Source organism: Anser brachyrhynchus, assembly GCF_964034855.1.
Source record: "Anser brachyrhynchus genome assembly, chromosome: 2".
Lineage (NCBI taxonomy): Eukaryota > Metazoa > Chordata > Aves > Anseriformes > Anatidae > Anser > Anser brachyrhynchus.
Genome location: NC_137695.1, coordinates 14,440,585 through 14,456,162, shown reverse-complemented (window position 1 = coordinate 14,456,162; position 15,578 = coordinate 14,440,585). Strand labels below are relative to the sequence as shown.

At 37.0% G+C, this 15,578-nt stretch overlaps 1 protein-coding gene across 1 annotated transcript in view; it reads left to right on the top strand.

Annotated features, from left to right (window-relative positions):
• Positions 1-15,578, top strand: part of LOC308190043 (uncharacterized protein) — a 316,509-nt gene that overhangs the window by 174,529 nt on the left and 126,402 nt on the right. Inside the window, exons 10-11 of the mRNA XM_080580892.1 lie at positions 4,176-4,280; positions 5,225-5,314. Of these exons, the coding sequence (XP_080437018.1) occupies positions 4,176-4,280; positions 5,225-5,314 (195 nt within the window). The remainder of the gene's footprint in view (positions 1-4,175; positions 4,281-5,224; positions 5,315-15,578) is intronic.

The following is a 15,578-nucleotide window of genomic DNA, read 5'->3' as shown; positions in this document are numbered from 1 at the left end:
TTCTCTTATGAAGTTGGGAGATGTAGCCCTGGGAAGGGGGTTAGTTATAGACTAATTTACAACTTGTAGAATACTGAGGTGGCTGATGGAAAGAAACTTTAGAGAACAGCTCCAGTATGTTTCACAGCACAGATGGTTTTCCTTCTCCATAAATTAAGCTTGGTTTCTTTTTTTTTTTTTTTTTTTTTTTTTAAGCTGGCAGAATGAGTTAGAAAAATGTCCAAGCTCAGTAGCAGCACTTCTGTGTACAGCTGTGGCTTGCATCTGTCAAAGCTTGTCTCAAAGTTGTGGAGGCAGCTCAAAAGTTCCATCAACAACACAGGACATAAATAGTTGGCTACTAATACCCTGTACCTCATAGCTTTTGGCCCAGTTTTATGCTGAAGGTAGCATACAGGGCACTGAATATCACACGAATCTGTCAACACACTCTGTGCATTACTATTTGTCATTTTATTACAATGGATGTCAGGCAAGTTCCTTCCTGGTTTATCCTCCTATTGTATCCTTTTTATTACTTGTTGCATTGAAATGCACGAACAGAACAGTGATCTGTGATGACAGTACTGGGAATTTCAAACTCATTCTAATGATAAAAGTTCTCTTGTTTCAAGCAGTGAGGTTGTTGTCTTTTTCCTTGCTTTGGATACTCAGCCCATGATTTGAGAAATCCAAACACTTGTACACAGCTTTAATGGATTGTAACCTACAAGTTTGTTCTCTGTGTTATAACTTCCTGAAGTTAAGTAATAAATTACTTTGTTAGGCAGTCAAAAAATGGTGCAAGGAGGCTATTAATGTTATCACATTAATGCTAGCCAAAATGTCTCCACCTGAAGCTGTATATAGAAATGAAAATCAAAGGCTCAGTGAAATATAGCAGACATCACTGAATGATAGATTTACAATGACTGTCTTGGATAGCTTTCTCTGAGATTTAAAGCCAATGAATATATTTTATCTGATTGTAACTTTTCCAGGAAAATAAAAGCTATGTATATAGTGTATGTTCTTTCAGACTTTACAGTATCAACCGTTTTTGGCATAGTTACTAACACAAATGGGTTCTTTTTCTCCTACCTGATGAATACCATAGTAATTTCTGTGACCAGAACACTAGGCATTTTGATTATCTGCTATCGGCTAACAGTTATTTCCTGCTACTGAAAGATGTTTGCCAAATAAGGTTTTATGAAGTACATACAGAACTCCTTGTTTTGGAGTTTTCATGAAACTGCTGAAAGCCTCCAGGAACTGAAAAGGAAGAGATTTTCTAAGTCGTTGATGAGGGATCAGCATAGCTGTAGTAAAAGGATATTTAAATCCATGGGGGAAGATTTGAATCTATTGATGATAATGACCATTTGTGTTTATCCTTAGTTCTTGTTCTTATCTGAATTTTGTAAACTGGTGAATTTAAAATGTTTTACCTGAATTTCTGGTCAACAAATCTCCAAGTCTCAATAAAAACAGTTGCCACACATGGTGCACAGTACTTTGTGGTAGTCCTATTAGGCAAAAAATAAAATACTTCAATAGTTTTATAATAGACCGACCTCTTTACTTTGAATGTACATCAAAATCTGCCCTGTGAAGAATGAAACAAATTTAAAAGATAATTAGTGCAAAGATACATTTTTCTTTTGTGTGTCTGGCTGTAGAAATTCAGCCCTGCTTTCCCAGATTACATTAAAAAATATATGTAGTTTCTAGGTGCCGATGGCTTTGGCTGAGCAGTAAGCCTGTGGTCTGGAGATCTAGGAAGAGAAGTGTTTAGGAATGTATCTCAGTGGATCTTTATTGCTAGTCCCATCCCAATGACTGCATATTCAGTTTATATTTCTATAAATTGGAAGATTTTCACATCACCATGTTTAAGGCCAGGTGCCATGTGGGCAGGCTGTCTGCTGCCATTGCAGGGTAAGGTTCCCTGCATCCTCCCACTGCAGTGGGGCTGGGGAGCTGTGCAGACTGATGTGGCCTCAGAAGCTTGAGTTCTCACCCCAGCTTCAGTTCAGTTCCTGCTGGAGATTCTTGCACTTGTTTTCTGGAAACTACTCGATTGTTTGTGACACTAAGCACTGGGGGAGGGAATGGGGAAAGAGAGAAGAAATAGAGGAAGAAGCTGGGAGGGAGCCAGTTGCTGCTGTACCTGCTGCTGGTCAGGTGGTGAGAAAGCATTCATTGTCTGTCACATGATGGCCGAGAAGTGCTAGTTCTGCACCACAAGAAACGTTACATCAATCTGATTATAGGCTAAACTAATTTTAGTGTGCGTCATTCTTCTGTGACCAGGTTTTAGCGGATGTATGTTTTATATGAGAAAGGTATAGTACGTCATGACAAAGAAGAAATAGGACATTTGAAGTGGGTGTAGACTTCATTCTTCAGTCAGACAACAGCTGAACACAACTGAAATTCAGGAGTCCTCTTGCTTGCAGACAATTCAACACAAGATGTTCTGGGTTGCTGTCACCACCGCAGGGTTTTTGACATATTCCAGCCCCAAGCATTCATATGTTCTCAAGAGATCATAGCTTGGCTGAAGAATGATTATTTTAATATAATAAGCTAATTATTTAGGTATTGCAACTGCTTACAACATTCAAAGAATAATTTCAACATAAGAAGGTGATTTTCCTATTTATATCTTTCATCTGCTTAGAAACACATTTGCAGGTATTTCCTGCTAATTGCTGTTTGCATGAAAACTAGAAACAGCCAGGAAAAATAAATAAATAAAGCCAAATCCTTTTTATAACTGCATGGTTCTGGGAATGAGGGTTTTAAGTAAAAAGATGATCAGAATGAAGTTTGCCATTAAAATTAATACATCGGGTTATACATTACAGACCAGATGAAGTGCTTGTAGAAGGGCTTGCTAACAGCAGCAGTCAGCCTGTATTTATAGAAAACCTTGGGAGACATTAAATATCCACTATGTTCATTCTTGCACTGTGAAATTCAGAATGGAAAATGATGTCGAAGTGCCTATATCCATGTACATATGCACTTACACGCACCCCCCCCGCCCTGACACACGCAGTGTTCATCAGCAGAATTGTCTGCTGGGGTTGGTAGTGGTCACTCCAATATCAGCTGGAGTGCTTTCACTGAGGAAGGAAGATGCTTGGAAGATGCTTGGGAGATGCTTGGGAGTATTCTTTCAACAGGACTAGTACTGTGTGTGGTGAATGAATTGTTTTTGTTTCTATATATTTTTCTCAGAGATGTTGTAATAATAATAATAAAAAAATACATTGATTTTATTTTGTATTTTTGAAAGACAGAAAGCCTAGGACAGGTTCTCTTTTAGTATTTGAATCACAGTGAGTAGTTTTGAACTGCTAACCCCATAGAATGACACAGACATGAAAGGGATGTGTGTATCCTTTCACTGTACTGAGATATCGGGATAATTATCCAACATACAGTTCCCTCTCAGTGCTTTTCAGCGCATTTTGAATGAAGAGACTGTGAGGACAGCTGATTTTAATCTGAGAATCCACTTTAAAGGGGCTCAGGAGATTCAGTGCTAATAGAGAAGCTAAGTGATACGGAAGTATTACTTACTCCTCAAATGGGAAGATGAAAATGAGCATTCTTAGATAAAATAGGGTGGAAATAGACACCTGCTGATCTTCCCCCAGGCTCAAAAAAAAAAAAAAAAAGAAAAAAAAAAGTAAAAAAAACACAACTCAATGAAGAGTATGGAAGGAAGCTGATGCCATCTAGGACTGTCCTTTATCAGTTTTTCTCATTCATTCCAGTAGACCAGACTTCCATATTCCAACTCAGGGAATATTTAAGGACTAGAAAAACATTGATATAAGGAGAAAGGGAAGCTTTCTGTTGAAAAAAATAATGTAGTGGACTGGGTGATAGACTGCGAGTTTCATAAAACATATAACAGGCTAATAATGATGCCTTTTTAGACATAACTCATGTGTGTCTGACTGTCTGTTACTTTTCACACCTACATGTTTTATCACTCAGTTCAAGCCCCTTCTTTTAGGGTTGATGGCTTTACCTGTCTTAGTGTTGCCACCCGAGAGATGGGCTGGGTTCCTTCCGGGACTCTCAGGGACTGTAATAAAATAAACAGCAATAATGATAACCTGACAAAAAGAATAACACAATCAGAATAGCTCATCTTTGCTGTTGTGCTTGTACAGCAGATCTACAACATTGTTTTAATGGAGCTCATATTCCCACCTCGTGTTCATGCCAAGGATACTGGAAGTACCCAGCACAGTTCAGAAGTGCTCAGCAAACTGTAGGTAAGGTGAGATTTATGCCATTGATATTAATGTTGCATAAGTAGCTGAAAAAAATACCTCTTGAAAAAGAAAAACAAAATATATTGTGGTACAAAATGGAAACTGCTCTCTTAATAAATACCGTGGAGTATTGGATTCAGTCCTGTTATTTGTTATTTACAGTATAGTCTGCCCAAGAACAGAATTCTCTCTTCACATTAACTTTTATCAGATTACCTTTTTGAGAAGCAGCGTCATTGGCAGCCACAACACTTACACTTCTAGTAGAGCAGCACATCCGGGTCATGTAGTATAAAATATGTCTTTGCTATGAATCAGAGCAGTTGTATTTTAAATGATGTGGAGGTGTCATTTCTCTCATATCCTCCCTTCTTCCCTCAGAAGAAAAGAATATTTGCCTGCCACTAAGTATGAAGAAAACATTTTCATATGTAGTGTCTTGTTTTTCTCCTTTTTCATTCCATTTTAGTGCTTAGTCACTGGTTTCACTGGTGACCAGAAGAAAAATTATGACATGGAAACAGGCTAAATTGACAGAAAAGCTCTGATATATCCAGTGGAATGGTCAGAAATTCACATAAAAGAGGTGGATATCTGCCTCCCTCAGACATCTCTCTTTCCTTCATATTCTTTCTGTATCATGGTAAGACAGACAGACACTGAAAACAGAAAACGGGGATACAGGCTTCCCCAGAGTGAACAGGTGCTGACTTGATTTTTGTTTGAAATACCTGGGTGCTGCCTAGCAAAAATTCAAAAAGTACTTACGGGAACTAAATTGCATATACTTGAAAATATGACATAAAAATCCTTAAAATATATTTCAAATAAAGAAACAGATTCCATTCCCCCTTTTTAGAGCAAAAAGATGCTTTTTTTCCTGCTAGTTGAGTTGATGCTGTCTACTTGACCCCTCAGTCATCAAGTTCTTCCTTTCTTGAAAGGGAAACTTAAAAGCCTTGTCTGCTGGAGTCAGCTGGGAACAAGATTTGACCCAAGATGTTTAAACCAGAAGGATGATTTCAAACAGAAAGGTGACATGGTTGTGTTGACAATGATATTTGAGTGGATTTTGTCACAGTGATTTGGCATGAGCTGTAAGTTAAATACAGGCTTGATAAGAAAATTTGCAGGATAGGAACCATTACTGAGTCTATGCTGATTTATACTTGCTCTGCCTTTTTCCTGTAATTACAACTTTTCTTTTCTTTTCTTTCTTTCTTTTTTTTTTTTTTTAAAGAAATTTTGAATCAGGCACTATCTTGGCAAAGAGCTTTCATTGGCTTATACTGGACTGAATGTGTACTATGGTTGCTTCCAGCTCACATTTGCAAAGCCGTGATCTTCGTTTGAACTTTTGTTTGGCACAGATGGATGGATGTGCAAGCATTTCTGTGACATGTTAGACATATACAAGTATGACTGCCCTCATCATTTCATTAGTGCTTTCGCAGGCTTGAAAGCTATTGTGCCTCTCCAACAGCCAGGTCTGAAAAATCCAGCTGCTGTTGAACACTTGGAGAACATATAGGAAACAGGAATGAAACAGCCATGAGAATCCTTTTGTCTGTGTTGTTACTGGAGGTGAAAGAAAAGACAAAGAGCAATATAGTTTTGTTTCCTTAGAACATGAAATAAAGGTAGCTCTGAAAATCCAGAAGTAGGTCTTCAGTTAGAAGAAAGGGACATAATTTTTGTTTGCATCATGAATTATAATATTTTCCAAATTTTTCCATTAACTGTCTCTTCCCCCTCAAGTCATGAATGAACAGAACCTGCATGGTAATTCTGCTGTCCTGCATAAGGTGTGATTCTTGTATTCATTTAACATTTGTCCTCTGCCTTAGGAAACACACAATATGAACAAGATCTGTACTCTTTTGTTCAGACAGGAATAGAACCATTCAAACTAGTATGCAAAGATAATAACATGAGTGAGGATCTTCAGCTACCTAATAATGAAAGAAGACATTTTATAAGAGCAGAGAGAAGCAAAGGATTAACTTTTTTTAAAAAAAAAAAAAAACAAATTAAAAACCTTTCTGACCAAATCCAAGATTAATTTTTCAGGAAGAGCAATATCAAAGAGAGTACTGGAATCAAATGTTCTTTTTAATTCCTTAGTTTGTTTTTGTACAGAAACTAGGAATTGCCCTTATTTGCTGCCTCAGCTCCCATGTAGTACCAGAGGATCAGACTTTTTAGGCTCAGCAGGCCAGGAATCTGACAGTAGCAGTGATCATTAACAGTTTTCTTTTCCCTAAATTGCATTTCTGGAACTGGATTCCCCTGTGGAGCAGGAGTTGTGAGCTAGTGTCTATTTCCTGGCCTCCTCTGATGTAGGGAATAAAATGTTTCTTTGAATGTTTGTTCTTTGTTGAGTGCAGCATGGAGACATTTGAGAATCAACAGCTCCTTGTGTTTACAGAAGCAGTCACTTCCCCACTGCATGCTGTCCAGGAATTACCACGCTAGTCAATTTAGGGTAAATTTGCAAAGTGGTGCACAGGGAGTCACACAGTTAAATCCCATTGATGTTAATGGGAGTCGTGCAGCTAAATCCCTGCACATTGCTTTGTAATTTACCTCTTTGTGTTTCTCAAACCTGCTGGCTCATGACTAATTTGTGTCTCTAATAGAAAAGCTCTAATATGTTTTTGTCGTATATGGAATGAGCACGGTCTTTCTATTATTCTCACTACATCTGCTGTATAAAGTAAATTTCAAAGTACAGACATTCTCTCTAGTAACTGATGTCTTCATGTATTTATCTATGTGGCTTTCCTATAAGTTATAGAATAGTGATAGTTAAACTAGCATCAGTCACCACAGTCCTCAGAACCTCAACTTTTTTTTTTTTTTTTAAATTATATCACTACAATATATGGAAGCTAAATTAATCTTATTTATAATACAAAAAATAAAAGATTTGTTTTAGTGAAAACACAGTATCTTGAAAACTTGTTTGATAATCTTTGAAAATGTTTTAAAATTATTTGTTGGTCACCAGAAAAGTTTGGGGTAGACATTCTAAATTATTATTTATTTATTTTTTGGAAGACAAGTGCTTTTCAGTTTATTTGTGGGAAGGAACAATTGCAGAGTTAGACAGTGTTGCTGAAATGAAGTTAAAAGAATGAGGAGGTGGCAAGATACAGGCTTGAAAGTACTTTGCCACAGTGCACATGTATGTTTCACTTCACGTTATGTTGATGACTATCACTGAGCGTATTTCCACCACAGGAGTATGGTGCAAAGCTCCTCCAGTTAGCCGTGAGATGGTCAAAATATCCATGTGCGTAGCCATGCAGGTATCAAATGTATAAAAAGTTGTGTTGATACAATACTGCAACCATACTAATTAGCTCTAGCTTCAACAAAGTTAATTACCTCAGTTGCAGCACCCTGATGATGTGGCAATAAAGCTTCAAGATAATAAAGTTCAAGAGCTGGCTCAGGTAGCACTCTCCAAAGAGTCTACACCGCCCTTCATTGTACGGTGTAGACAAGCCAATAGAAAAGCTCATAAGACAATGAGTAACTTTATCTTCTGTGAAAAGTTTGGATTGTTCCTTGTAAAAGGGGCTTAAAACTTCACCATGAATGCTGAGAAGGGAAAGAAAATATTGCCTCATTTATATTGCTGATTCATCCACTGAATGGAAAGCAAGTTATGAAATTATATCATTCAAGAATATGTCATCAGACATATATGCAGAGTAGATAATTGAGGTGGAATAGGCAACCTGAATTAGAAATTCCATAACTGCCCTGTTGGTCACTGGAAAGTCTGAGAAATACATGTTAACAACACAAATGAGTCTGATAAACCTGCCATCATCAACAGATCTACCTGGAGGTTGCTATCATTTGGACCAGTCATCAAATGGAAGTAGGATGTATGTATACCAAGAGGTTTCCATGTAATTACTTACCAAACCAATATTTTTGGTTTAGTCTTGGGTTTAAGTCTTTGCTGCTTGGCAGGCAGCAACATTTAGTATCTGTCTTTTTGACTAAATCTTGAACCAATCCTGACTCACCACTCTGTTGTCTACTATCACTCCTTTGCTATGTAATTAATAACAGTCTTTCATCTTCAGCTCCACATGGCCTAGGCCACTTCGTGTCTACAACAGATGAAAGGCAGGAGCTTAGGGACAGGCTGCTTGCCTACAAGAGGCTCACATTAGTATCAGCAGATTGAATATCATTTGCAGGAGCATCTCTGCTTTTAATTGAAATCCTAGACTATCTGCTGCAGCACACAGAAAATAGAGCAGATTCTTATAATTTTCTTCTTCCAAGATTTAGAAAAACATTACTGAGTGTGTGACTATTGAATTTTTAGAAAGACTCAGCATGGACATGTTCTTATAGGCGTGGTAGGTTTGGAGGGTTGACCTTTTTGGTCCCTCCTCATCTTGCAAAATTCCAGACATGGCTTCGAAGTGCAGAAACATAAAAATTTGTCAAGGAATTACTTGTGGAAATGTTCTCACGTGGGAAAAAGTACTTATTTGTCTCTTACCCTCATTTAAAGAAATTGGTATGTAGGTCTGGCTCAGACTATGTCCCTTTTCCCTCCCCCTGCCCTTCTTGATCTCCCTCCATTCCATGTACATAAGAATGGATGGTCCTAGCATGGAAAATACTGAGTGGTGTTATAAAGTTCAGGAAATTCATAAACAGCAAAAGAGGATTTTTTATAAAAGGAACTAAGGTAATTTGAAGCAACGTTATTGAAGCATTATTTGAATCAACTCTCCTTCAGATGGTTTTCTAATCAAACTGCAAACTAGTTAAAAAGAAGCTTAATACACAAAGTAGTCATAGCAGCTGGGAAAGTACTCTTGTGAGTTTGTATGTGCATGCAACCTAGACATCACCTGATCTAATACTTCAGCAGACTTTTTTGATTAAGGATTGGGTCACCTTTTTGAAGCCAGAATGAGGAGGAATGCTGACTTCTCTTACTGGATTGAGAAATTCTCTCTCTAGCTCTTTGCTATTTAAAATGGTGTCATGCTAGTCACTTGCAATTGCTAAAACAAATTACTCGTACAGAAGTTTGTAGTTCACACCGTGGTTGTGATGTCGATGGGAAAATATTACCTGTGTGACAGGAACCACTGTTAATAAGACAACTGCTCCATAATATTCTCTTCTCCACAGACATGTGTCTGGTAGAACTCACCCAACTTTGAAAGAGGCTTTATCTGAAGGCTAAAAGGCCTTTGGGAAAGCTGTGGAATGGAAGGAAACCACACAGAGAAGAGACTGAAGGTCATCTATATAGCTTTATTTTGTGTTATGGGTTATTCAGAGGGTAGCCAAGAACATGGAAAAAGAAAGGGAAAAAAATAGGATAAAAGTTGTGGAAAGTTGGAAAAGCAGGGTAGGGTTAACCTCAGCTAATGCTGAATGTGTTTGTCTATAAACAGATGTGTCTTTCTGAGTGAGTTACCCTAAGCTCTCTTTGTATACTCATTGGAAGCAAATATGATCTTTGACTTCCTTTTCAGAATAAACAGAAATACCCTCTAGAGGTGTTTGTCTGTCTCCACTGACTGAAGAATGAGTGAGTTGCTCACCTCATGGGTGTAGAATAATCTCACTCATCTTTTTTTTTTTTTTTTTTAAACTTTTAGTGTATTTTAAATTTCAAAAAATGCAGGGAGGTTAGAAAAGAGTGCATGTGCATTTTCATTCACCCTTGTAATACACAAGTCAGACAGTAGTCCTACACAGTAGAAAGAATTGCAGTCTCATTTTTATTTGGATTAGAAAATGAGCTATAAACCTTGGTATTCTTGGTATTTTCTGGCTTCAGAAAGACTGCGGGCATATGGGACTAACCTTTCTGATGGTGTTTTGATTTTCCTGTCCAACAATGTGATTTACTGAGATATGGAAGAATTTGACATATCTGGGTCCCCCCAAGCATCTGGACAGAGTAGACACAGCTATTATGGTTCACTGAATCCTGGTTTCTGTATGTTATATCCTTCTACTTGGTTCTGAGGATTGCATCATGGGGTCTGGATTTGTTAGTCTCTGTGTGCATCAAATCTATTCATAACAAGTGTTTTTGATTGACATCTAAGCAGCAGTGATAAACTGAAAAAGAAAAACTGAAATGCAGACTGCTGACTGGCTGTGTTTCTCGGCATTGCACCAGCTTGTTATAACAGCAAAATCTGCTTTAAGAAAAATAAACAGTAGGAACTTTACAAACTTCTGGTTCAGTGTTCTGAAACGAAAGTTAATGTTCTGATATGGTGCAGTCATGGAAAAAAAAAAAAGAGGGAAAAAGTTCTGGTTGAAAAATGAAAGTACAACAGGGTTGCAATATACAAGTAAGCAGGAAAGAGATGTAAAGCAGGAGACTAAGGGAGGCTTGGCAGCAAGAGTATATTGTTGCACTTTTTTTTTTTTTTTTGTATTTTATGATTGCAATTACAGTTCAATTGTAGTTATGTGACCAATATAGGTAAGCTACAAATCCAGAGAGATAATCCTAGCCACAAAGGGGTTAAGTCAAAAGGGTGACAAAGACTCCAGGCAGCTTGGATCTTACACTAAATTGCAAAGGATTGGAGTTGCAAGACAGGTCCCTTCCCTGTCATTTATTTTGACTGGTGTATAACCTTCTGCTGTCACATCTGCATTTACTAGGGAGTCCCCAGCTTATCACTTCTGTGCCCACACAATAAGATATTCAGATCCAACAGCTCAAAATAGTTTAGTTTTGTGCACAGGTTATTAAAAACTGTTTAAGCTGATATTAATATATGATAATAAATATCACTGGAAAGGTAGACGACTAATCAGAGAAGCTCAAGTTATTGATGAAAACCTCTGACCAGAAGAGTTAAAATCAGTAAAGAATTTCTTAAATGTGTCAGGAACAAACAGCAGTTTAACAATTGCATAACTTTGACACTAGATAAGGGTAGTAATCACAACACAGAAAAGGAAGTGTTCAACAAATATTTTTTTGATCTGTTCCTGAAGAAAAGCAGGATGATGTATTCCTATGATAAAGCATTAAGGAAATACTTTCTGTTGAGCCAGCAGATAGGGAGGACCATAAACATAAACAATATAAGTTAAATATTTTTCTGAAATGATCAGGACTGGCACCCTTGAATGCCAGAGTGAGAGACTGAACAGTTTGTTTCACTTATTTGCAGATCATGCAACTCTAGGAAACTTCAAGAATCCTTCAGAAATCTTTAACACGCTGTTATTTATAGACTGGTGATGTGAGCAAAGTTACTGATCTTTGTCAAAACTGTAGAAACACTAATCTGGAAAATAATAAATGTAAAGTTAAAAGATGGTAGTGAAAATAATGCAATTTGCAAGATTTTATGAAAAATAGGATATGTAAAACTTGGAATCTGTTTCGTCAGATTGCAGCAATACCTGATAAAAGTAAATATCTTGTCTAATGTAGGCATCTCACTTGCACATATGTTTTAATGAAGTTCTTGGTGAAGTCTGTGAGCACCTACATACATTCTCTATGTAACAGCAGAAGGATGTGGAATCCTTTGTAAGGCTCTAGTGGGAATTGCCATCCATCAGTGTAGGCACATACATCTAATTCATCTCTCAACTTTTATAAGCAATTTTATGTTTAATACAAAATAGTCATCTAGACTTCTACAGAGAGATATAGTTGCCTTCAGAAGACTACTAATCCCGTCCTAAAATCCAAATTAGGGTATCTAAAATCATCTGAAGGTGTACATCTCTCCTTCCTTGCCTGGGGAGCCTGGACAACTATTTTAGTCTAGATATCCAGTTTCAAAAGAGAAATTAGCCTGACATAGACAGTATCTCCCTTTCTTCATAGGTGCTGTTTCTACAATGATTACGAAGGTATTTTAGAAGCAGTGGTTACTAGGCAAAAGCTGAGATCATATATTAATTAGATTGGACATGCTTTGTGTTGATCGATAGTTCACATATCCTTGAGGGCTTTCTGATCTATTTTAAATCAGGAAGTTTTGAGAAACTGCTCAAATATATATTAGCTACTTCTCCTCCCCAACATTTAAACAAAATAATAAGGTACATTGTGTCCTAAAATATTCAGCTACACCACACTCTATTTTTAGACTCATGGCTTTCAAACAGAAGTTATTTATAGGTTTATTCAGCCACAAAAGAAGGTGAAAGTGTTACAGACAGTATACAGAAGTATGGAAACCATCAAGAAGAAAAGAATGAATAACCTAATGTAGTACTCTGTAAATGAAATTAAAAAATGGCTTGCTGGTAGATCTCCAAATGTTACATATGGGAATCCATCATCCTGTGATGTGTTCCTAGGCCAAATATTATTTAATACTTCTGTCAGTGATATGAAAGAAAGTATAAAATAAATGGTTGTAAGACATATATATCACAAAGACTAGTAGAGAAGTTATTAATAGGATAAATAAATAATACACATCAGTGTGAACTATTTGACTAAGAAATACTAGAAATATTATTTTTGATGCTACTAAATAAATAGTCACACATCTGGGAAGAAAAAACACAGGCTAGTTTTACAATATGTCAGACGATGCTCTGGAAGGTAAGAAAGATCTTCTACCTTTGGGTAAAGACCTGTCTGAACATGAGATTTTACCATGATGCAACAAGGAAAGAATTATCCTTGGATAAGACTATGGAAAATTAAGCAGAAACAAGAAATGGTATTCTGCAAATGCAATATGCGTTATCCCTGGTGTAATATTAAGTCTCATTCTCATATCTATTAGAGAGATTAGCAAGATGGATAGAATTGGAAGAGTTACAGTGATGATCCTCTGCCTGATTAGGCTCATGATCCAGATCTGGTTTGCAGATTTAAAAGAAGTGGAAGACACAATTTGATTGCATCAACCAGTATCTTTGTAAGGAAGGTGAAACTGAATCATAAAAAATGGCTTAACCTGCCCCCAGTGGTGGGGAGAAAGCTAACAGTCAGAAGCTTTCATCAAATTTAGAGTGATGAAAGAACTAGGAGTGAGCTACAAATATTAGCAGTGAGAATAAGTAAACACTAGGCTAATATTGTGTGAGTTGCAACAGATTACCTATCACTAGGAATGTTGTAAAATTAAGAGTATGTGTCTTAATAAATGCTTTAATTCAGACAGACACCATAGAGTTGCTGCAGAATTTACCAGATGACTGTCTGTTCCCTTGATACGCGTGTCAGATCACGTAATCACAACTGTTCGTCTAGGCTTCAAATCTAACAATATTTATAAACATCTTATAAAGGGTAATATATATCAAGTTACCTTCTCATTAAACGCTCTGTTCTCTGAGTTCTTTGCTTCTTGACCTGTACAATCCTTTGACAAGATAAAGTCATCATCTCAGTTCTTAGATGAAAATGTCTGTTTTTGCAGGCCTTTCATTGTTCATGTTCATTTCTGTGCACTTTTTTCTTCCTACTGTAATAAAAAGCACTGAATTTCTGGAGGGGTAATGAGATCTATTAATGTAGTTACAAAAACTTCTCCAGTATCAGTCCCACAATGAATTCCGTAACATGTTATTTGGGACTAAATTTAAGCACCTCATGCTTTCTTTTGTCCTTATTTCAGTGTCAGTTTAGCAAAAAAGCAGTCTCATAGAGGAAAAGGGCTCTACTGTACCTTTGTGTATAATACATTTAGAGCGAGGGATTTTAAAGGAAGGATTTATGCAGTTGTAGAAGAAAGAAAAAAAATTGAAAAAATGTGTTTCTGCTCTATGATATTAGATTAATGAACCTGCACAAGCTAATTCTCCTGAGACCAAGGTGAAATAGTTTCTTTAATGTCAGTCCCCATTACGAAAACAATGTGACTCAAAATATGATTAAATAAAGTTCTCATTAGTAACAAGTCAATAAAAGTAGTAGCAAAAGCTCCAGCAGAAGAAGCATCAAGAGTGGTGACATAGATTATTGGATAAACGATAGTAAATAGCATTACTACAATTTAGAGAAAGTTGGGCAGGACTTCTTTTTTAAGCATGCAGTGTCTTGTTAAATTCAACAGCGCCTAATCTGTTTGTCTTTTTTTTTTTTTTTTTTCTGCCAGTCAGCTCTGGAATGAGAGAAAAATACTAGTCTTTACAATAGGCTATGAAAGAGTTTCTCTGAATGTTAGTACGAATACCATGAGCACAAGAGGATGCTCAGGTTGTCTGCTCTGTCTTCTGCTCTGCTCTTTTTACATCCTCTGCAACTCCGAAGTTAAGTGCTGATAAATAGTGCAGTTGTTCACCTTTACACAGGCAGATTACTGGATGGCAAAAATGAAAGAAGCTCCTATCAAAGACCACGGGTCACTTAATTTGCTTGGGGTAAATTAAAGCAGAGAAATTGTAGTTGAATTTAATGAGTCTGGCTCTCTCTGAAGCTCCATGCATTAATGCCACCTGGTATTGTTCATAGTTTGTGCCATGAGACAGGGTTCTGCTTAGCTCAGGGCTCTGCTGATGTGTACTCCACTTTACAGCACAGACTGGGGATGGGATTGTCACCTTAGGTCTCATCTGCAGCTTTAAAATGATTAAAATTTGGCAATTACTGTTAAATAGCTTTGCGGCGCTACTTTCTGAAGAACCTAAAACAGCTGCTGAAACAGAGCTGTTTGCATCACTCCTTGCTAGTCTTAGATTGTAAACTAAGTATTGAAAATGTTTCCATACTACCTAGCACAAATGGATGCTGGTCCGGGACTGTAGCTTCTAAGCACTACCATGCTGCAAATCTCATAGCTCCTGATCTATAGCATGTCCTGGGAGAAACAGGCTAACTCCCAATAAAGAACTCTATAGCATTTTGAAAGGAAAGTAAAATGTGAGAATAATTTATTTATTTATTTATTTATTTATTTATTTTGGATACAGGAAGGCAATCCTTCCTTCTCACAAAACATTACATTTTTTCCATTTTTTCATGCATCTCTTTTTCTGGGTTGCAGCCAAGACTGAAAGCAGAAAATAAAAGTATGTTTACGAGAAAGCTTTACTTGTGATTTTCTATTCAAGTGTGTAACCACAACAACAGGAGTCAATTCAGCTCACCCTAACAGCTTGGAGAGTGCTGGTACTAAGCCTCTACATGTTACAAGGGATGCAAACTGCCAGGGAGAAGTAGTGACAGGAAGAAAAAATATGCAGGGTACAAGGTGTAAGAGCAACTCAAAGCAGATGAAAAAGAAGAAAGAAGCGAATGTTTTTTCTCTCTCCTTCTCTTTCTTTTGCTTAGGCAAAACACCTGTATTCTTAACTAGG